General features: G+C 43.4%; 2 protein-coding genes across 5 annotated transcripts in view; both read right to left on the bottom strand.

Moving 5' to 3' along the window:
• Positions 1-22,836, bottom strand: part of barhl1b (BarH-like homeobox 1b) — a 336,897-nt gene that overhangs the window by 49,721 nt on the left and 264,340 nt on the right. The gene's annotated exons all lie outside the window — the stretch shown is intronic.
• On the bottom strand, positions 21-17,725 carry gsna (gelsolin a). 4 transcript variants are annotated; one of them, XM_070989500.1, is made up of 17 exons: positions 17,591-17,725; positions 9,807-10,007; positions 7,530-7,684; positions 6,863-7,024; positions 6,543-6,692; positions 6,356-6,466; positions 5,669-5,801; positions 5,100-5,404; positions 4,829-4,962; positions 4,422-4,512; positions 4,196-4,222; positions 2,653-2,823; positions 2,359-2,533; positions 1,628-1,749; positions 1,221-1,298; positions 1,067-1,127; positions 21-941 (listed from the first exon to the last, which is right to left on the bottom strand). In XM_070989500.1, exons 2-17 carry the CDS (start codon positions 10,000-10,002, stop codon positions 772-774), a joined length of 2,241 nt encoding a protein of 746 aa, XP_070845601.1. In that variant the 5' UTR covers positions 10,003-10,007; positions 17,591-17,725; the 3' UTR covers positions 21-771. The 4 variants fall into 4 exon arrangements, with proteins under 4 accessions (XP_070845601.1, XP_070845602.1, XP_070845603.1 ...); XM_070989501.1 differs by having other exon boundaries at positions 6,377-6,466; XM_070989502.1 differs by lacking the exon at positions 4,196-4,222.

Below are 22,836 nucleotides of genomic sequence, written 5' to 3'. Positions count from 1 at the left end.
GAAGCAGAGACACAACACGTAACGTGTTTCATTTGGTTTTATTGAAATGATAAGAAGGCTTAGGGAAACCTCAGAGAGAGTCACACAAGACATAACTGGTTTGTAAAGCAGCAAAGCGTCGGTTTCCCGTGTAAAGTTGGCCACTGCGGCATCCTATAAGCTTCCTGGGCATGAAACTGTGGCGTTTTCTCCAAAATAAATATTAAAAGAGGCATCTAAACTGAAGGTACAAACAATTTACCTATAAAGTCATAGTTAAACTCCAACAGTACCTTTTTAAAAAGCAGGCTTACAGTAAACTAAAGGAAAGAATATTAAGGCATTGGTTGTATTGCTTTCTAGAAACGGTGTTTTTCTTGGCAGTGAGTTTCCCAATGTAGCACACCATGACTATTTGTTTTCGTCACATTTCACTAGTGAACGGGTTTTATTGTCAGCATGTAAAATAAATGAGAAAATATGGCTACAGTAAAAGTAATAATGGTGGACTATTTAGTATAAAACCTTACAGGAAGCCTGTGTTAAAGCTCCATTGATTGGTTCAGAACTGGTGTGAAGGCATCACTGTGGCACGTGAGACAGTGAATTAAAACACAGCGTCAATGACCTGCATCCTTTAAAACCACAACAAAAAAGTAAAAAAAGAAACCCCTCTCGTCTTCAGGGTGTTTTGGCAGCTAAAAAAGTCTCATGATTGGAGCTCAGTGCTTGCGGCGGGGTCGGGGTCAAAGGTCAGGGCTGATAGTGAGGGAAGGAGGGTCAGCTGAGATTTCACAGGGCCAGCTCGGCCATAGCGCGCTCCAGGGGGTCGCTGGTCCAGTAGTCGTGGTCCCAGCCCAAGAACCAGCCAGTGAAGGTGGGGGGCTCGAAGCCCTGCTTGATCCTGACGATGGGCGTCCTGCGGTCTCTGTTGGCCGGATCTGTCTCGATGTAACGGACCGCTGAGGAAGATCGGGAAAAGCTTGAATCAGTGCTCGCCATAGAGGAAAGCTGAGTGACCAATGCATGATCCACTGTAGGGATATCATATTGTGATGTTGAGCTTTTTCGCCCCTGATGTTCTTACCAGACGCCATCGCTTCAGTCTTCTCTTCCTCCTGGGACTCATTTCCGATCCAGACGAACACCTAAAAATGGGAAAGTTTTTAGCACGTTTCTTTCTTTCTGTGGTGACTGTGCTCTAAAGCCACACGGTACGGCCATCACATCCATAGCTCTACCTGCTCCCAGGTGTCGAGGATCATGACGTCATCAGTGGCGAGATCCTCTTGGGTCATCTCCCCGGGCACCTCCTCAATCTGAGAGGAGGAGAGGGATTTAGTGGAGCTGCACTGACGTACTTTGTTCTGTGTCGGCATTCGGAAACTGGCACGTTTTATTCAGTGTGATTTCAAAGGTTGCTGCACTTAAATTACCAAAAAAACCTAAAATATATAAAATAAACTGACTTTGGTGGATTATCCAGAGTAACTGGGACATTATTTCTAGAGAGACAAGTTATCAATGAGTAGGTATTAGCAGTGTTTATCTCCACGGTTCATTATCTGTAACCAGAAGGATTTTCTTCTGTGAAACGGTGCTTTTTCAAACGAGTGCAGCTTCAGCAGAGCTCAAACCAAAGACTCACGATGAAGTTTCCAGTCTTATTGGAGCAGGCGAAGAGTCTGGGTGGATGAGCGTCCATCTTGTCCTTGAGTCTGGTCGAAGTGCGATATTCTGTCTTTCCTCCCAGAGCCTCCCAGAACTGATCTGTGAAGAGGAGTTATTGCTTCTACTATTATTACTATTATTAATTCTGAATCACAATGTGGCGAATCGTAATGTCAAAGGTAACTACTGTTGGCATCCTGTGTTACACATGATCCACCCTGTGACAAATCCAACATGTTTCTCACGCGCTGTTTCCTGTTTTGACGTCAAATGTCAGCTTCAGCTCGCAGAACTGCCACGATGAATGTTCTGTGGTCTTAAGCAGCCTTCGACTGAGGCCAGCCTTTCAAAGCAGGCTGTGTATAAAACATTGAATCTTTTAGCCCGAGGTTTTATATTTGAAATTGCTCGCACAGAATCCGATGTCTTCTTCAGCTTTGAAGGCAAATCACAAGATTTCTGATAACATCCAAAAGGGTGATACAATCAAGCCTCCTTTGTTTAAATATAGATGAACACGAGCACTTACTGTGGCTAAAATACAAAAAGACAACTGTTTAGCTTCACATTAAAGCCCCGTTTTAACAGCTTGACCACAGTTTGTAGCCGACAGATTCAACTCAGAGCAGTTAACCTACGCTGGCTTTCAGTTTGACGCAAAAGCTCAAAAACTGAGGAACGTCTTCCGCGTTCATCGTGTTTCCTCACCGGTCTCTCCTCCCTCGGCCAGCTCAGAGGCCGACACTCCCAGGATGTCGCACAGCTGCTGAGCTCCCTGCTTCTCGGTGTCACTGGCACCCACTCCCACCCACTGGAAGGAGCCTCCGGGGGTCACCAGAACAAACGCATCATTGGAGTTCAGCTGGGATGACGCTGCGTCAAGCTGCATGGACGCAGAGGTGAGGTACTTGTTTTTAATGTGATTTGTTGACAGTAAGGAGAATATAGGATATCATCAGACTCCTTCCTCAGGTACGAAGTCAATGACGGATGTCCTCTTACCTCCACAGCTCTGGTGTGTCCTGCAGAGTTGGAGCGCACCTGGAAGAGTCGCGTCTCTGCAGGAGCGGACTGACCTCCTTCTCTGGACGTTCCTCCCTTGTACACCACCATGGGCTGTCCTCCAAACAGACTCATCAGGTGGGCCGGCTCTTTCCCCTGCACCACCCTCACCTGGTACACAAAGGGCAAAATGAATACTCCAGAATGGCAAAATGGTTGTTACAATAAGTACCTTTGCAAGATTCCTAATGCGCTTTGATGATGTGAACTATCCCAAGGTGGTTCGACCAAATCACACCAGACAGCTCCTCCTGTTTAGTGCCTTGTAAATAAGTGAAAAATGTCTGCTGCCATCCCGACTACAGACACAAGATGGCAGCACAGAGCTGAGATGTGTTCAGGTGCTGGGTGTCAAGGCTTGTGGAATTAGGAGTGATGACGCAGGTTATGTCTAAATCAGTATTATGGGTCTGCAGCTTGTCTCATAAATATTTATGGATGTCTCTCCTAAACCAGTCATCACAACAACTTATGCATGTCTGCAGTTTATATGAGAGAATGGAGAAATGGTAATTCATCACTGATGAGTTCACATACTGTTGTCCACAGTCGTACACTTCCAAAGAGCAACCATTCCCAGCACTCCTGACGATTCACTGTCTTGTATATTGATTCTTATTAGATTATTACTGATTTTTTTGCCAGTTCTATATTTATACATTTTAGTGTTTTGGTAGCTGTACCACTCAGGTATTGTGTCAGGACTACTATCAAAAATGACGCCCAGGCCAGGCCAGGTACATTTTTACTTTGACAAACTGTGAAAACAGAAGTGACATTAGTGAGCGAGCAGGGAAACATCTGGAAAAAAACACACACTTCATCCTAATGTAAGTGATGGAGGACAAAATCCACAGTCCTCCTCCTCCTGCGTGAAAACACCTTCCGAACTGAAGCCGGCAAATCAAGTGACCTTTCAGTGCACACACAGGTGCAGAGTCATGCTGCAGCACACGCGCACGACATGAACAGGAGCATGCGAAGTGAGGACACACATGAAATGAATGAATGAAGACTCACATGAGCGCAGAGCCAGGATTCACTCTAAACATCTCAGCTTATGGTTAACACACTGGTGTTGTTTTATGATCTCCACAGTCATTTCTAAACTCCAACATGAGCACCCGGTGACTAGTTCACTCATGGTAAAGCAGCAGAGTTTGGAAACTGGCCTGCTGTTTATGTGCAGCAGACAGAGCTGGCGACGGAGGAGGAGGGAACCTCCCATTAACATCGTCATCGGAATGTCCTGTTTGTGTTTGCTTTCACTGTGAATTCAATTTGACTCATTATCAAGTAAATGAAGTCTTCAAGAAGCCATAAAAGTGAAGTTAACAGCCCCTTCACAAGCAAGATGCTCATATTCATCTGGGATGTGAGAACAGAGGAAAACTGTCATTGCTTCTTTTGTCGCTGGCTCTGGATAACATCCCATGGGAGTCATTTTAGAAGGGTGAGGACAGGGGGAGGAAGGGGGAAATACCTGAGTGGTTATAGGAGCACCGACAACCTGAAGACACAGAAAAGGTTGGAAACCAGAGAGGAGAGAAGCAGCGGCGGGGAAACCATTAAAGGGAGAGGAGAGAGAGTGAAAGGATGTAAAGGTGAGTGCGCTGACTAAGCCAGAGGAGAGCAAAGGCTTCATTAAGTAATGAAATGAATATAAGCTCATGTAAACCAAAAGCCACTGCGGGAACAAAGCACTTTACCTGCACAGGACCGCCGCCGAGCTCTTCATCCAGCTGGGCGCCCAGGATCGCAGAGGCCCCGATTTCATCCTGGCTGGAGTCCATGCCCTGCCTGGAAAACAATCGCATGCATTGTCATTCCACTGAATGTAACAAGAGGCACAAGCCGGGGCGTGTAATGGGCACACAAACCAACTCCATACCCCTCCAATCAGACCTGAAACTGAAGAGATGGATGTCTGTGCTCTGTTCGTGGGACAAACTTCAAAGCACGTTTAATGTGAACATGTGATGCTGCCACGAGCCTCCACGATTTGATTTTGGATTCTAATTGCTTTAAAGATTTGACATCGAGAATGCTTTTACAACAACATCTTGCCTAATTCAGCGTGATCTGAGGTTAAAATGTTAGTCTCTTGTGTTCTCACCACATGTAGATAATGTGTCCCTGACGTCCTCCATGACGGTAGTTGTAAAGGATGATGTAACTGTCTCCTCCATAGAACTGTCCGTATGTGGACGGATCCACCGGCACCTTGTCGGACCCCTCGATACGCCAGATCTGCCACGAAATAAATTGTAATTAATATTTTATCCCATTTACTACGAATTATCCAGATATTACATTATCACATTCCATAATATTCGCAGTATAATGTAGCAGGGAGCTGTTTGGTCGTCAAGTTTGTGTCCTCTCACCTGTTTCTCTCCGCTGCCGTCATCCACCATGCCATGCTGGGCGGCCATGGCGGCGGAGTCGTGCAGGGTGGCGGCGTCGAAGGGCACCTTTTCGATCTTGGCGATGCTGTTGGCGATGTAGGCCACGCCCAGGCCCTCTGTCTGATCTTTGTCCCGCCAGTTTTTGAAAAACTGTTTGAAGAGCGGCGTCTCGCCCATCTCCGGCAGGATCTGGACCTGAGTGTGTTTGGGGTAGCCCATCTTCTTGATGAACTCGTCTGCCGCTTTCATCGCTGCCTTTCGCTCATCCATGTTGGCGTCTTTGCCTGTAAGAAAGAGGAAAGACAGCTGAGTGCACGCCAGAATACACATTGAGTTTAGCTTAGCTTAGCGTAAACACTGAAAGCAGGGGGAAACAGCTAGCCTGTGTCTGTCCAAGTCACCTGGCAGCCTCAAGGTGGCGACAAGACTACAGGAAGGAATAAGAGTGTTTCCCAAAATGATCCTTGAATTCACCGAGAGGTACATATTGCAGTGAAACCTCTGATAACTGAACATGTGGAGAATTCAAAGCAGCACCCTGCGCTGACCTTTCCAGACAAAGATCCTTCCATCGGAGCCGTGGTCCAGAATGAAGCAGTCGCCGGACTCCAGGGCGCTCTGGGCGAACGGGTTCTCCGCTGCCACCAGCGCGATGGTCATGCCTCCACTGGCATTGGACACCTGCAGGCGGGGACGAAGGAAGGCAACTTTCATGAGCATTTAATTAACTCCAGAGTTGTGTTACCTGCTCCATTTTTACTGTTAATTATGTTGATTAACAGTAAAAAAAAGGGTCTTCTTGCAGCAAAGAGAAAAGCATCAGAGTGAAGAAGAGCTCTGGGAGAATAGATTAACATTCATTTGTCCTTTCACAGGGAAAATTGTTTCTACCTTCCGTACAGCCTCAAAAATACCGGACAGAGTACATCAATCTTGAGGGATACACAGGAAGGAGGAAGTGCACAGGAGTCACTGATTATACACCAGAGAAAAACACTGGAGACTTCAAATACTGATTTGTATTCTGCTTTTTGTATTTTTGAACTATTTCTTTGTTTGAATTTACAGTAGAAACGACGGCATACATTTTAATTATCCTGCTTCATAAAACAATGAGGTTGCACATAATGTTTAGTAAATTATGTTTCATTGTTGACCTGATATTCTCCCGACAAACAGATAAAATGATTTTTATTTCAAACTGAATTAGAAACTAATAACAAGAGATTCATCACCAGAGATGAGGTGTTTGTCACCTTGTAGAGTTTGGCTCTCTTCCTGTTTGAAGCGTCTGCTTTGATGTCGTCAGAGGCTCCAGCGGGCAGATCTGGTTTCGGCCCTAACACCTGAGGACAGAAGCAGCCATTTTAACGTCGAGGTCAGTCCGAGCCTTCACTTGTTCTCGTAATTCGCTGATCTCACCTCCAGCATCTTCTCTCTCTCCATCCCCTCATCGCAGACATACACTCGGGCCCTCCCACTGCGCTCGTTGTCACGGATACCCTTAGCAACCTGAGTAGCCTTCAGCTTCTCGAAGCGGTTGCTCTGGGAGCCGCACCACTGGTAAATCTCCTGTGGAGCAAGAAGAGGAGCGGATTGCAAAGTAAGTGAAGAAAATTACACAGTGACATTTTGTGCTATATCAAAATGAAGACTGCTTTTCCCATAAAGCTTTGCTCTCACTGTGGAACTAACAATCGCATCATGTTATGTCTGATATTCGTCTGCTTCATCTCACTCACATCTCCCAGGTCCAGGATGAAGCAGTCTCCCTGGTTGAAGCTTTCCCAGCTGACTGCCACCTCTGTTGCCCGGACAACACGGCGACCTTTGACCTGGAGCACCCGCTGCACGACCACCTCGTTAGTGACGACGTGCTTGAACCCAGACGCCACGCCCCCTTTCTGGAAAGTAGTAGTTGCATTTCAAAATAAAATACTTTGTTGCTTTGCCTGTGAATATTCTCATTTATCCAGGTCATTGTAAGCTTCAGGGCATTCAATCGTTCACAACTGGACAGTTTGTCTTGGAAGACGCGCATGAACTGATGAAGCCTGCTCGGATGAGAGGCAAAACGTCTTCCAAGACAAACTGACAAAGTCCAGTTGCGAACGATTGAATGCCCTGAAGCTCACTTTGTTGCTTTGTTAAAGAAAAAAAGCAGCTCTAACCTCAACAAAATGAAATTTTAAAAAGAAAAAAGTATGGATATTGGAAAATCTGGACGTTTGACTGGTAAATAATGGCATCCTAAAATGCTGGATCTTCTATTTTACAGATACTCACTGAAAAAAATGCAGTTTATTCTTTAAAATATGATGAAATAACAGTGGAAATTGCAAAAACGAGGCAGGAATCACACTTTTCCTTGTAGATAGATGTTCTGCAGCCATAAACATGAACTCTTACCATGTACTTGATCCCAGACTTGAAGTAGCCCAGAAAGGTTTTGGACTCGTGACCCTGAACCTCGCGGTACTGGATGGGTTTCCCCCCCAGAAAGTCGTCCATTTGGACTGTAAAGATGGCTGCCGAGCCGCTCTCATCCTGGGTGCAGAAATCACCTGCACCAGACAAACCACAGACGCGCTCCATGTTAATCCTGGTCCTTTACCTCAGCAGTCATACCGTATGTCTACCCGGAGAGCCACATTTCATGTTTGACGAATTCACTCGCTGAGGATTCAGTGAGCTCGGAGATCGATAAGCCGGAGCTGTAGGGGGTCAGATCCCAGCAGACACATTAATACATGCCACACTATTCTATTTCTGGTCAGTAGTTCAGCAGCATGTGTTACATCAGATCCTGTTTATTGGTTAATGCTGTTTCCATGATCAATTAAGCTGACTAAAAGCACATGAAATCAATGCAAAAACATAAAAAGACACGACTCAGCATTTCTGCTTACTTTAAATTTAACCCTAAAAAATGATCCATTCAGAAAATCCATTTTCTGTCAATACTCCACAAGTCTAATCTTAAAGCTGTGGCTGAGGTACATACATGACATGTTACAGTGACGTCCTGACGACATGATTGAAAGATTAAATACACTGTACTGGGTTGAGAAAATTAACCCAAGACACATGTTTTCAGTGGACCGTGGTATACACACCACTACATCTGTCTCAGATATATCATCTTATAGGTGCAGTGCAGAGTCCAGTTTTATCTGACAGCTGTAGTTCCTGGTTACTGTACAGATTCAGACTTTACAGTCAAAACAGCACCTTTATTTATAGAATTTCCATGCTTTGTAGTATATTGTAAAGTCAATTACCTCAACAATATACAACATCCAAACGCTGTTTAGATGTCTGTGCATCTAATCTACTATATATATAAAATAAGATGTAAAAGATGTAAAAAATATGTAAATTGACTGCATTTATCTGTTAGGATCTAGACTATTTTGTGGTTAGTTCCTGTTTTATTTTGGTAGTCATAATGTGTCTTAGTTTACTTCCTTTATGTTTCTGATTTGTTCCCTGTCTATTTAACTCTGTGTGTTTGTCTTTGTGGTATCATACCTTGTGTGTGGTTTTCCTTGTTTCCCATGGCTATAGTGATTGTTCCACTCTAGTCTTTGGTTTCCCAGTTTGGTTTATAGATCGTTGTTCCTGGCATTGCTTTTGTTTTTTGGATTTTTGGACTTGGGGGATTTTGGTTGCCTTATTTCGTTGAATAAATCATGTGGACTGCATCCACTCAGCCTTTTTTGTCAGTCTGCATCTTCGGGTTCTCACCTTGTTTTTTGCACTACCACTAAATCTTAACATTATCTAGTGCTTTTCTACTCTACCGACCACTCACAGCTCTTTATAGTGCGCGCCGCATTCACACAAGCAACTCAGTGTCTCACCCAAGGACACTTCAGCATGCACGCTGAAGGATCCCAGCATTGACCCTCTGATTAATGGACAACTTGCCCTACTTCCTGAGCCACAGACAACCTGTTTTAACCATGTCAAACTCTGAATCCGGAACTTTAAGTTGCAGCTTTTCCTTAAGCAAAGAATCCAATATTTAATCCAGCAATGACAACCTATGTCATTGTGTTTGCTGAATGTTGGTGCAAAACGATCCATACCAAATCGCTTGCACCGGGAGGTTTTAGATCACTAAAAAATTGTCAGCTGTGAAATTCCACTGTATAAGCTGATAAGAAATCACAAAGCACATCAGTCCCACATTCCTGAAGGGAAATAAGGCGCGTCACTGTTTTAGAGGCTGATCTAAGTAAGCAGGATGAGACGCAGCAGAAACATGAAACACAACAGCAGCAGGGGAATAAATGCTGCAACACTGTCAAGTGAAATTACTTTCCAGGCGCACAGATTCACATTGTCGTGTGCTTTGCAAGTCAAACACGCTTGTGGCTGCAATGGAAAACTGATATCAGCTCTTCTATGTTAGGCTACATGTCCATGGAAACAAGACAAATAGAAAAATAGCCAGGAATATTTTAAAACTTTATGTATAATCCTTTTTCCTCTCATAAGCATCATCCTTTGAATAGGCTGCCTGCAAACTTTAGCTAATAGGTCTGCCTACTTTAAAATCCTCTCATTTAACTTTAAGTTAACTTTTGGAGATCGTGTGTACACACTTTTTATCTTATTTTAAAGCAGATATTCCCTTTACTGCAGCTGTAAAAACACACCACAACATCTCACTGCACTCACCCAACCAGAAGTGGAGGTCGTACTGCAGGCTCCCGGAGCGTTGTTTGATGGTGTTGAGGATGAGGTAGGCGTCTCCGGTGTAAAATCCCCCGTACAGCGACTCGGGAACGGGCACCAGGTCAAAGTTCTCCACCCTCCACACCTGCAGGCCCGGCTTCTGTCCGGCCCGCTCGAACTCTGGGTGGTGCGCTGCCATCCTGCCTGCAGAAAAATCACACCGCTGAGATTTAGTTATTTTCTACTCTACAGACTTAAAGACACAGGAGTGTTCCTGTGGCAGCAAGCTCCAGACCAGCTGCAGTCGTAGAGCTTTGTAATAACCTTTCAAAAGTGAGAGCATGTTTGCTGTGGAAAACATAAAGCCACTCCCTTTGAGGCTGAGCTGTTGCCATGGATAGCAAGATAAAGTTTAGAGTTATAGTTAGACATTATGTACAGCAGGGTGAGTCACTGGTGCTCTGTGTGCAGGGTATTTCCTCCAGTGAGCAGGAAGAGGAAGTCCTGGCAGTTATGACTCAGGCATTGTCATAACTGTCAGTGATGGTGGCAAAAGAAGCTCTGTCTATAATCACACAGAGGAAAAGACTGCCGCATGATGAGACATTTTTGTTCCATAATCTATCATAAATATATGCACATAGCCACAAGTATCCAGACACTAGGGGTGGGAGACATGGAGAAAACTGACACATTTTGTATTGTCCTCATAGAAAGAAGCATCTTCACTTACATTACGTCTACAAAGCCTGAAGGACTTGAAACTTAACTCTGTGTTGCAGCTCTGTGAAATACCTGACAAACAAGGTACACCATAAAACAGCCCTGATCATTGCCAGGCCTGACCTAATACGACCAGAGCTATTAAAAAGTTCTTCAGTGATTTAGTATTACACTTCCATAAAGTTCTCGTGTGAGGTACGCAGTAACCTACAAAACTACATTGACAGGTAAAATTGGAGTGCACCTTTAAAGGGATGGAAACCTCGCAAAAAGAAATTCACAAAATCTCTACCAGTTTATAAATCTCTGTGGTCTCACAGTACCTGACGTCCTATAATGGAGCCTTAATGGAAACACCAGCAGTCACACACTGGTCCAATCACAAGCACGTTCACAAATACTCACACCCCAGCATTCACGCACACATGCCATACCCTTCAGCCATATCTGAGAGCGTACAAGAAATGTGGGGCCCAATCAAGGGTTTCAAGTAGGTGTCTGTGCTGCACTGGATTACAACCCGCTGGCCTCTCAGTAGCATGAGTGGATGTTTGAGATTTTTAATGATGGGAGTTGGGCATCCTGTTAAAGTCTTTGTTGTGGGTGTCTGGAAACTGCTTGTAGAACAGTTTATGAATGAACAACAAGGAAATCAACTGATTGTGTTGTTTTGGGCATGTTTCAGATGTCTTCGAAAATTTCAAAGAACTGGTTATTTGGCGTCTAGCCTGCATAAACATGAAGGTGCTGGGTTCAAAATCGAAGATAAAGGAACTGACAAGTCTTACTTACTCTCAGTACAATGCTGACGTAGAATGTTATAAAGTACTTTATTTCAACAATAGCCGCATACAATTTGTGTAAATAAGCAACTGCACATCTACTTATGATGGTATGTCAGTGTCATGCTTATGTGCCAAGTGGCCAACAAAATCAGCTATTACAGGTTTGAATCCCAGTTTATCACAGCTTAATTTCTGTGTTTTGTCTTCATCCACACCTCGGAATATGTAGCAATGTTTTTTTTATGTGGGTCATACATTTTGTTGCTAGCACTTGCAGGACTTTTACTTGCAATGTGTAATTTATGCATGGTGGAATTGCTGCTTTTATTTAAGTGGTTAAATCTGAATGTTTGCAATGTCAATTGTTGTGCTGATTGCACAGTCTACACTGTGAAGCAATAATTTTCCTCAAATATGCAAAAATGAGATGTGTTGTCTGAAACTTTGCAGCAGATGCCGGCCCGCGCTGACGTCACAACACGCATTAATTGCTACGAAAAACACCAGAGAGTGAAAACAAGTTATCTGAAGTGAAGCTGTGTTCTCAAATTAGAGCCTGACCTCTCTGAAAAGGGCCTCTGTGACACTTTCACGATGTATTTCTTCCTATTTTTACCCATTTATTTAAATGACAGTGTGCTTATCAGATATTCAAACCGTCCACATTCCTGACTGTAAAGAGCTGTTGATGAAGCTAAAGTTCAGGTATTATAAAGAAAATTAAAAACCAGAGGTCATGTAGTTCAAAATGGACACAGAGTCCAGTTTTCCACAGGAATGCTGCTTGGACCAGCTGCCTGTCAATTTGCATGACTAACCGTCCAAACTGGAGCAAGAATGGCCCGCTCTGCTAGGCGGCCGTCTGCCCACAAACATGGCAGGAATCTGCTCCTGACCCTGGAAGAGGGAAGTGGCTCAGAATTCATGTAACCAGGCCAACAAATGTGGGGTCCCTTTTTCCCCATCTCTGCTCTCCTCTTATGCAACAGCCTGACTCGCTGCGCAGTATTATGTAGCTTAGGAATGTTTCAGCATGGAAAAGCATGTGGAATAACCATTTTCAGTCACCTTTCCTGACTTCTGAAACGGTCAGGTCGGCACAAGATGAGTTATTTGGATAGGTGCTACGGAACAGAGAGCTAACCCAGACTTCACATGAAAGTGGACATAGTCAAAACAGGGAAAATGTAGCCGGGCACAGCTGGGCATCCTGGAGTCATACAAGGTCTTGCAGCATCCGAGCTACCACAGCACTGCGGCGCATGCTTCCATGTTTGGCTGGACAAAGAGAAACTGAGGCCTCTGCGCATCCACTGGGGCCATTATAGCTTGAGAATGTGGAAAGCTGAATTTTCCTACAGTCGCTTGAAAGCAGCCTGGTGGAGTTTCCAGTCTGGAGATGTTTGATGGCCGTAAAAGCCAGACAGCAAATCTGCAGCGTCTGTGGTCATATAGGAAGATTTAACTCATGTGTGTCATATGCTGTGGAGATTTTTATTTAATAGCAGCAGTAACTAAGAAACAGTTTTTGATGTGGATTGTCTGGCTTACAACGTGATCTGGCACTGATACTGATTTTAGATGAGAGCATCGCTGTTTGGGTAAACCTCAGCCCTTCTGTCTTTATCAATGAACAATCAGCAAGAGTTCCTGTGGGATATTCCTGTGGACTGAATAGACAAGATTCGATGGCTCAGTACTCAGTAATAATCTGCATGTTCAATGGTAAAGTACGCAATGCTACACCTAGGGACTTCATCATAGGATGCTCAATGTACATAGGTAGAGTGGTGTACCATATATTGTCTGTTCCTGAGGAAATGATTCACTGTCTCAACACAAATGTCAGCAACACTAAATAAGCCTGTTTTCTTTTGTCATTTTTACACTTGGACAAACAGCTCAGGATTTTGCAAAACATGCTTGTTTCTTGAGAGTTATATGAGAAGACTGATACCACTGTCATGTCTGTGTGGAGCTGTGCTAGGATTTTAGCTTAGCTTAGCATAAAGACGGAAAGCAAGGGAAACAGCTAGCTCAGCTCATGTGCAAGTTTTAGCAACCGGCAACTCTGAAGCTAATCAGCACGTTGTATCGTGTTTGTTTGATCCGTACAGAGACAGTAATGCAAGAACAACAATTTTACTGTGTTTCAAAGGAAGTTGCAGGCCTTTCACGGCCTGGCATGGACACTTCCTGGAGTCATCATCGCAGTCAAGTTGCCAGTGCTCCAAAAGTAGTATCAACATGTAACGCCCTCTAAAACCACGAATTGCTTTCACATTTCTGTTGCAGAAACAAACACAATCCAATCTTGCTGGTAGGCTTATTGTTCCTCTCTGGACTGAGCCAGGCTAGCAGTTTCCCTCTGCCCCCAGTCTTTCCGCTCAGCTAGGCTAATCACCCCCCGCCGCCAGCTCCGCATTTGACACACAGACATGAGAGTGGTTTTCATCTTCTCATCTCGAGCTTGAGACATCGCTGACATTTGGTCACAACATGAACATCGAAAAGGCTAAAATGTTTCTAAATGAGGTAACTACCACATCCTCCTGACTGCTACTTCCTAAATATCTGGGGAACCATCTGAAAACACTGCGGTGAGAGAAAACAATGACTGTACGTCCCAAAGCTAATAAATCAGTAACTTCTGCTTGAGTTGATATACAGCCGTTCAGTAGCTTACACTGACACACCCAGCAGTATGAAAACCGCTCACATGCAGAGATCTAAGCTGAGCACAGGGATCCTCATTAACACTGAGAAATGAACTTTAATTTGAAACCAAGTCTGTGAAGGCAGCGAAGGCCATTTTGACGACTAAACCTGCGGTCACGTAGGGAGCGACAGGAAAACTAGTCGCTTCGGTTTTCACTTCGTAGCTGCACTTGAAGTAAAGTTTGCCAGTGCATTCAGTCCCCATGACAAAGGTTCAAAAACACACTGCATGTGTAGCTTTCTGACTGCCTGAAAATAGAGCTGCTTTAAAATATATATATATATATATATCCTGAAAAGTTGTTCAAGAAGTCTTTTCATCCGACAGCAGGCGAACACCTTCACTCTGAAACATTTCAACCATTGAAAATATCACTTTTGTGCCACTTCTCATCCCGAAGATCTTTGTTTCTGTGGCACTAAATAAATATGACTGCCTTTGACTGTGATCTTCTCCTCTCATGGAGAGAAATGTTCTGTCTCTCTCTGCACATCAAAGCCGTTTTATCCCACAACCAGATACTTGTACCGTCTGTGACTTAATAAAGCAAACATCAGAGGGGATACACAGCATCTGAATCACCTCACGCTTTGAAAAATCAAAGCCAGCATTAAAAAAAATGTAACAACAACTCTGACAAAAGCTGGATAAGAACAAATCTAACCGGAATGAGGGAGAAGGTTAGAGAATGGAGTCTAAGACACACTGAGATTTAGTTTTTAGAATATTTTGGTGCAAAGTTTTGTTGGACGAAACGTTAGCCATTAACTCCACGTTGGACGAAGTGACTCACGGAGGGGTGGGTTGTTTGACTCACACACACGCACAGCTACAAGCTTAAATAGAACACGTCACGTGACCAGTGGTTAGCGCTCCTTCACAGGCATGCTGGGAAAAGCAGATGGTGTCTGCAGGCCACCACACAGCTCTGCAGACCCGGAGGTATCCGTCGAGTTTCTGCCCCTTCACTGCAGGCTCTTTGTCTCCCCCCCCCCCCCCCCCCCCCCCATCGCCTCCAAATAAACGCCGAGTGAGACCATCATTCCAACCTCCCAAGTTATTTGCTCCCCTCCCCCATGCTTCACCACCCTCTCTTTTGTGTCTGCCGGTACTCGAGGCCTGTGGGGAAACTCAAAACTTGATCCACCGTGCAGATAGCAACACTGGATTCATATGCTCGGAAAGCCCTCGTGATTTGTCCGCTGGTGTCCCGCTTCAAAAACAAACCCATAACAATTTCATCTGTGAAGTCTTTCTGGACTTCTGTCCTGCGTGTCTCCCAAAAAAAGACATTCCTCCTTCAGTAAGAGGGATTCTTGATGACTCATTTTCTCCGTGCATGCCGCTCTCTGCCTCTCGGGGGCTGTGCAGCTGCCCTCCAGCTTGCTCAGGACAGATAACGCTGCACAGACCCTTCAATTGCTGCCCTGCTTCCCTTTTATCTGTTTACACAGCGGAAGACAAAGACAATAAAAATGGCTCCTCGTGACTTTGTAAATAACCACCCTGAAATATGTATGCTTATTAAAGGATATGAGAGGGTTGTTTGAGGAATCTACCTGAAAGCAGTTTACTCCGGATCCAGTTCCGTTTGCTGAATTAATCACATTAAGCCAATGAACTTATTTTTCTAATAATGTGGCCTCTTGCTTGATTAATGTTGATAATGCAAAACAATCTTATAAACAGCAACACATGCATGTAACATGTGATATAACTTCAACGCCTGCAGATAATGACTTCAATGCAAAGCAGCTGGAAGGCACAATGTGTGTTTTGAGTGAGAGGTGTGGCCTTTTTTCTTCCTCTAAACTGAAAAAACACAGACTACATTGAAGTCAATGGGAAATCAGCCCACTTCTCTCCCAAATTACAACATCAGTTAAGAGTTTCACAAACAACTTCCAGTGTTGGTTGCTTACTGTCTCATGTAAAAGATAGTAAGCCTAAAAAAAAGGGCATGTTTGAGGTGTTTTGTGAATGCCCCACCCAACCACGACTCCTCGAACTGACCAAAAATATGATTCATCAGTGTTTTCTGATCTGACACCATATTGGCTGAGGTCTGGCTAAGTTTTGACAACTAAAACGTCTTGAATAATGTCAGGAGAAGGTTGCCTACATTGTTAGAAGAAACCAACATTGTCGCACACTTCTTTGTCAGCACTGATTTGATGCTCAGCTGTGTAAGTTAGTTTCATATGCTAGTATGTAGTTCACAACTGTTTTCCACTAAAACACACTGACTTCAGGTAACACAGACGGCCCCAGTTTTAATCCAGGCATTTTCTGAACTGCAAATCACCAAATTACTGTTTACTGCGTCCGTATGACAAACCATCCCGGCCTCCTCCCTTGCACTTCTTGTGGCAGCATAACAATGTGACACCACCTCCGCTTTTGCTGCTTAGAGAGAACATGGAGGACAGTCATTACATGACCGTATAACCGCAAAAGGCTGCTTGTCAGGGGATGTAAATACAACCTATGTTCAAAATGAAGTCGTTTATAGACCTATGCTGTCATTTTTCGTGTGAGCGCAGTCACGGTCCTGGCCGCAGCGGCTCACGTGCATTACAGCGAGCACAATGTCCCCTTAGAAAACTTTTGGTGACATCACTCTGTGTTAAAAGCACACCAGTAATATGTTAAACCATGTTGACTTTCCACTTTCTTTTTTCCCCCCAGTTTGCATAGAAACATGCGCAGCGGTTCAGCTGTCCTGCCCCTCCCTCACACACACACACAGACAAAGAATCTGAAGAGGGGTATATGCAGTCGGTGGGTTCAGGCATCCTGTAATCTCCTCCATCGAACAGCTGAGTGTGGATCTGACACAGCGCTTTCTGATTGGCTAACAAAGGTCTGTCTTCATCCCTTCCTCATGCACACACACACACACACACACACACACACACACACAAGCAGCATATACACTACACTGTCTGACACACTCACCTCGGGGTTGCTGTAGCAAACCACTCAGGATGTTGTGACTAACTTCCTCAGTGAACAGACCCACTGTGTGGTGGAGTGTTTCTATGGCGACCACAGATGTCTTCAAATAGAGATGAAGCTGCTGAGGAAATTCTCACAGTTTTGAAGGGAGATGTTCCAAACCAATGACTTGTCTTCTCTTCTAATGTTTGACTGCGCGCAGCGTGTTAGCTGCTGCTTTGGGTTTGGTGTCACATCAGCTGAGGAGGAATGTGACCAAGCCTGTGGCCAATTTAAGTGGAACCACACAGCATTTTCTCTCCTCATTTTCACCGCCTGTCCATATAAGGCAGCAGCCGCGCTGCACTTCATAAAACTTCCTTGAACTGGCTCTAAAACATAACTTTAGTTGGGTTGGATCAAGTAAAACATATTTACATGCAGGAAAAAAAGCCAAATATGTCACTCTGTACACTTTCTTCCCAGCATGGCAAACCTTTGTTCCTGTCTGCGTGGAATATAACGGTGAACTCCACTGCAGCGCCTACCGACGCTCCTGACGAGCAATCTGTGCTGCGGGCTGGAGGTAACGGTGCCACTGAAGGAAGAGGGATTCAACGTACCTGAACGCGTAGGTTGTGGTCGGGAACGGAGGAGAGGGACTGATGTGGACCTGACTGAGCCGCGGTGAGCGCTTCAAGCTGCAGTGCGAGCAGAGAGGCGTCGAGTCGGCGGAGCGGCGGAGGGCAGAGCGGCTGTTTATGCTTCTGGTCCGGGACACTCCCCGTTATGACACTCCCATGGCCCGGCTGCTGCTGCGGCACGCGTGGGCGCGCACACGCACTCTGATGTCTGTATCAATCTCAGTCTCACCAGATTTCTGTCTGTCTATCTATCTATGCAATAACTACTGAGAAGCTTTTACTGTAAAGATAATGTATTAAGACCGTGTAATAAAGGTGAGCGTTTTGCTTCCATTGCTTTAATAAAATAGTTATGTACATTGAACATGCATACATTAAAATTGCTTCAATAGCTAAAGATTTAGCATCCCCATGAAAGACTGAACACAAAGGCTTTCTCTTTTTTTCTTGCAGGGGTTGTAATTTTACAACTCATCCAGGACTGAGTGTACACTTCCGGCCTCCACGCAGACTGTGCGTCTGGAGCAACACTGCCCCTGCCTGGTCCTGCTGCACCACTGCTAACAAGGCAGAGCTGAACACCTGGGCTGAACGATATGGGGAAAAAAGATGATGTGATTTTTGCTGGGGTCTGCACCAGACAAGCAACAATGTGATTTGTAGCACCACAGTACTTTATTTATAATGGTATGTTGTGGTGCATTTTTCATTAATCAAATAATTGTAGCCCTTGCACTTGGCCATATTGCAATTTCAATAATATTTTGATTAGTTGTTCAGCCTTACTCTACACGACTGTAATGCAGACTGCGTGTGGTGCATGTGTGTTATATATCAATTCAGTTGAGGCTACATATGAAATAATCTTTAATATGATGTATTCGTGCATGCTTCTCGTCGTGTGAATGTACCTGCTCATGTCAAGGTTTGCAGTCCCTGTCATGGGGCAAAGTGAAGCCCTGTGAGTTTAAACTTGTTTTTAAGGAAAGGAGATTACTGCCCACTGTTTTTTCAATTTATTAATTCCATCATAATAATTACATCACCATAATTACATAATAATAATGTGTCAAGACATTACATAAGCACCTGCATGAGACATCGGCTGTGCAGGTTCATAATTTGTTTCCTCTAAACACTACATTTCAGACCACGAAACACTGTGCAACAATATCCAAAGCTATAGAGGGAAAGGAAACACAGCTTACACTGACTTTATAAGAACATGTGTTAAATTATCATTTTGATATCCTTTCTGTCTTCTAAAACCAAAGGATTTGTCTTTTTGGCCACCTGTGAATTAAGGAACTCAGCATCGGGTGTTGTGGCAGGGACAGCATGTTTATGTTTTACAAAAGTATCGTCCAAAGCTGGATAATGAGAACATGCAGCCATCTGTAGCAATGTAAACCAGCAAAATGCTTTTTGGAAGTCAGTGAACAGTCCCTGTGGATCTCCTTGGATGATGTAGAGGCAGGCCTGGAAACATGAAATCTTTCAGCTCCGATGGCTCCGGTGCAGGTGGTTGTCATGGGTGGTGACTGCCTCACATATCTGGTTGGCTGTCAAAGACAGTCTCACCATGGTGACAGTTTTGACTTGGTCAAAACTGTCTAGCAGAGGATCTAGCCCTCCATTATCACAGAAACTGGAACCAGTAATGGTTTCACCTTATTAATGTTACATCCATTTTATTGTCCCTTTATGTTCTTAACAGATGCACTAAAGATTTATTCCAATTGCATTATATTGCACTTCCTGCAGCAAACACAGTCTTTTGCTTCAATTGTTTTTGTTGTACGATGTACATGAAGGATAAGAGAGACAGCAGACTAACCAGCTGTCCACAACTGCCAGACTGCCACCAAATCTGTGGGATTTTACACTGTTGAACATTTATTTTGTCTCTTCCTGGGAACAATGTCCTGGTTACTCTGCACAGTTCGCAGTCCTCGCTGTGAAAGACATCCACTGGTCCCAGTGAAAACAGCTGACATTTGTGGTTTATCCTTAAGGATGGATACATGAAACTGAGGCTGCCAGCTGGCCACTGCCAGATCTGAGGCTTTTCAACAGGGGTGCCCAGTATCCTGCTCTGCTTCCATTTCATTTGTCTGCTGTGAGTTGTTTGTGCTGTCTGTCTCTGTGAGTACATTTACTTTGTCTTCTCTTCTATTGTCGATAGGCATACCATGACACCTCTACTACTGCTACTACTCCTACTACAAATAATAATGTACTAATCATAGGTACGTGTGATTTGTCAGTTACTGTCTAACAATGATACATCAACCCAAATGATATTTTACCTGTCTGTTGTGGTATTATAATAAGCAACATATAGTTATTTTTACCCTTTTACCAGATGAGCAAGGCCACATTCAAATATTTATAGGTGCATTTAGGATTTTTCAGAGGCCTTGTGATGCCAGTATGATTTGTAAATCCTGATTAATTACTTCCATGAATAAATGATGTGGAGAGAGATTAATTGACCCAAACGTTCTACCATAAACCTGCATTTTCAAATCTTTGTGACCCTCTAGTGGACAAAAAGAGAGTGACAGAGGGTGAGTTAAACTCTGCCTGACAGCTGCCATGCTTTCTAGACAAATACGAGACTGTTTACCGGTCAACAAAGGTAATGACAAGGTAGCATTTTGAGATGGTTGCTTTCCTTTCCTTTTTCCTTTTGCCTTTGTGTGTGAACTCAGACACACTAAGTCTTGAGCTTCTTTGAAATCTCTTCTTCAAAATTTTCTTTTTGTAAAAGCTATTAGAAATGTTTAATATATGTTTTATTTATATTGTTTTTTTTTTGTCTTTACTTGCTCTGTATTCATGTCTTTGGCCTTTTATATCTTGCTTTTCTGTTTTTATTTTTTCTTTGTAAAACACTCATTGTTAAGAAAAGTGCTATATAAATAAAGTTGATTAGTATTATTATTACTCATAATTTAACAGCAAATTTGAGGTAGGTGAAAAATTACAGATCTTATGTCTCAGATTTTTCCTCTTTTACTTCCTTAATGTTGTTTATGTCAAATTAAACGAATGTATTCTGTGATAATGAAGAAGGTCAACGGGTTTCTTACTGTATATTTTTATTTACTGTATATTATTACAGTACATGATAACAACATGTTTCATCAGCACAGCAGGAAAATACTTTTAGTGTCCTGGGGGACAAAATGTCAATAGCAGATTTATGCAAATGGAATGTCTCCTTGAACAGATACTGGACTGATAAATGACTGTCACTGATGTACATTGCCTGTGTCAACCAGTGTCTAAAATTAGGAGCTGTAATTCATGCACACACTGAAGGGCTCCAGTCATGCAGGAAAACATTCCAAGAAGGAAGTCTTGTTGTCTTGTCTTTTGTGCTTTGCTGTATGAGACAACAACACAAGCTGCCTTCAGCCTAACAGGAAGTTGAGTAACCCTCAGCAGACACAGCTGTACACTTGAGACTTGAAACTTGGACATGAGTTTGACTTCAGTGGTCAGTTCACACAAATCACAAAAGATATATTTTCCCATGTACCCCTACTGGTATCCATGTAGATAGTTTTGATTTTATTTGCAAAATTACAACAAATTTACTCACCTAAAACATTGCTTTAATTACTTTATAAGTATCGCAACAATCTCTTACGTTTTCTAATAACTGATGCTCTCTTGGATGTCTGTCGGTGTAGGTCTGTTGGTAGGTGCACCACTTTCTGGACAACAATATCTCAACAAGATGGATTACAAGGAAATTCTGTACAGACATTCATGGTCCTCAGAAGATTCAGCATGTAATCAATCTGAATGTGGTGATTGCTTGACTTTTCCTCTAGTGTCACCATGAGGTTGAAAACTGAGTTTACACAACATTTATTGAAATGCATTCCCATCAGGATGAATTGTGTTTGTGATTCCTGCATTTGCTCATTCCTTAACTAGATCAACATTGAACTTGGCCAGTTTTTTTGGTTTATGACCAAATGAATTAACATTGCATAACATTTATTTTATTATATGTTTAGATGTGGTTACAACCCAAGAATTTGCAAGAATCATGCATCCACATCAGCATCAAATCAAATATGCTTAACTGTTTGAAGTGCCACATTTCAAAACAAGATAAGACAAGATAAGATAATCTTTTTCAATCCCACAGAAGGGAAAATTGAAGTGTTGCAGCAGCAAGTGATAGTGATAAGCAAGTATAAACCATCAGTAAAGAAAAGCAAGATATGATACATAAGTAAACAATATAATAAGTGAAACAGGTCAAGTGGGCATCACAGGACAGAGCTGGCCTTGACCAGTCTATGAAGTCTCTTCATGTCAGCAGACCACTCCATAGAGGATGGCTGGTGAAAGAGTTTTGTCATTTTTTTTTTCTTGTTTTTTTTTTAATTATGGGACAAGGTGGAGTCTGAACATATGTGTTTTCAGTCTGCCATGGAAAATACCTGCAAAACTGCGGACATTCAGTCTCAGCTGTACTTTCTGTTGACCACTAATTAGAAAACTGTTGCCATGCTAACACACTAATCTGAGATAGTAGTCAGCAAAAACATTAGACCAGCTAAAGATCATGTTAGCACTGTCTTTGTGTGATGTTAGTATTCTAATGTTAGCATTTAGCTTAAAGCACCACTGCATGGATTAAATGAAATTTGATTTATGACCTGAAAGCATAAAAAGTTACATTTACATCCTGACCAGCAATGTCTCTACCTGGAAACTGTCTGGTTTACTCTGGATCGTCCACAGTCCTCACTGTGAACAACTGTCATTTGAAATACATCGGTCCCAGTGAAAAGAGCTGAGAGAGGTTTGTGGCATATCTTGAAGGATGGATACATGAAACTAAGGCTGCCAGCTGGTCACTGCAAGATCTGAGGCTTTTCAACAGAGGTGCCCAGAACCCCGCTCTGCTTTCCTTTTGTTTCTTTGCTGAAAGTTGTTTGTGCTGTCTGTCTCTGTGATGAGAGGCAGGTGCTGGGGAGCAGAGCAGAGGGGTGCACTGCTGCTGCTTGTTTGAAGAACATTGAGGGAGATCTTATCCTTGGAAACGTCAATTAAAGGGCTCGAAATCATTGACAGGTGAAGTGGGTCAGAAAGCAGCTCCTGGGAGTGGACTGACAGCTTCATTGAGTCTAATAACGTATTGCAACTGGCAGTTTTGATAGCTCGACTTCAGCTGAATATGCTTCCAGCTGAGATAT

The sequence above is a fragment of the Chaetodon trifascialis genome, chromosome 20, assembly GCF_039877785.1.
Source record: "Chaetodon trifascialis isolate fChaTrf1 chromosome 20, fChaTrf1.hap1, whole genome shotgun sequence".
Taxonomy (NCBI): Eukaryota; Metazoa; Chordata; class Actinopteri; order Chaetodontiformes; family Chaetodontidae; genus Chaetodon; species Chaetodon trifascialis.
The sequence above is the reverse complement of the archived record's forward strand: the minus strand, read 5'-3'. Positions and strand labels throughout refer to the sequence as shown.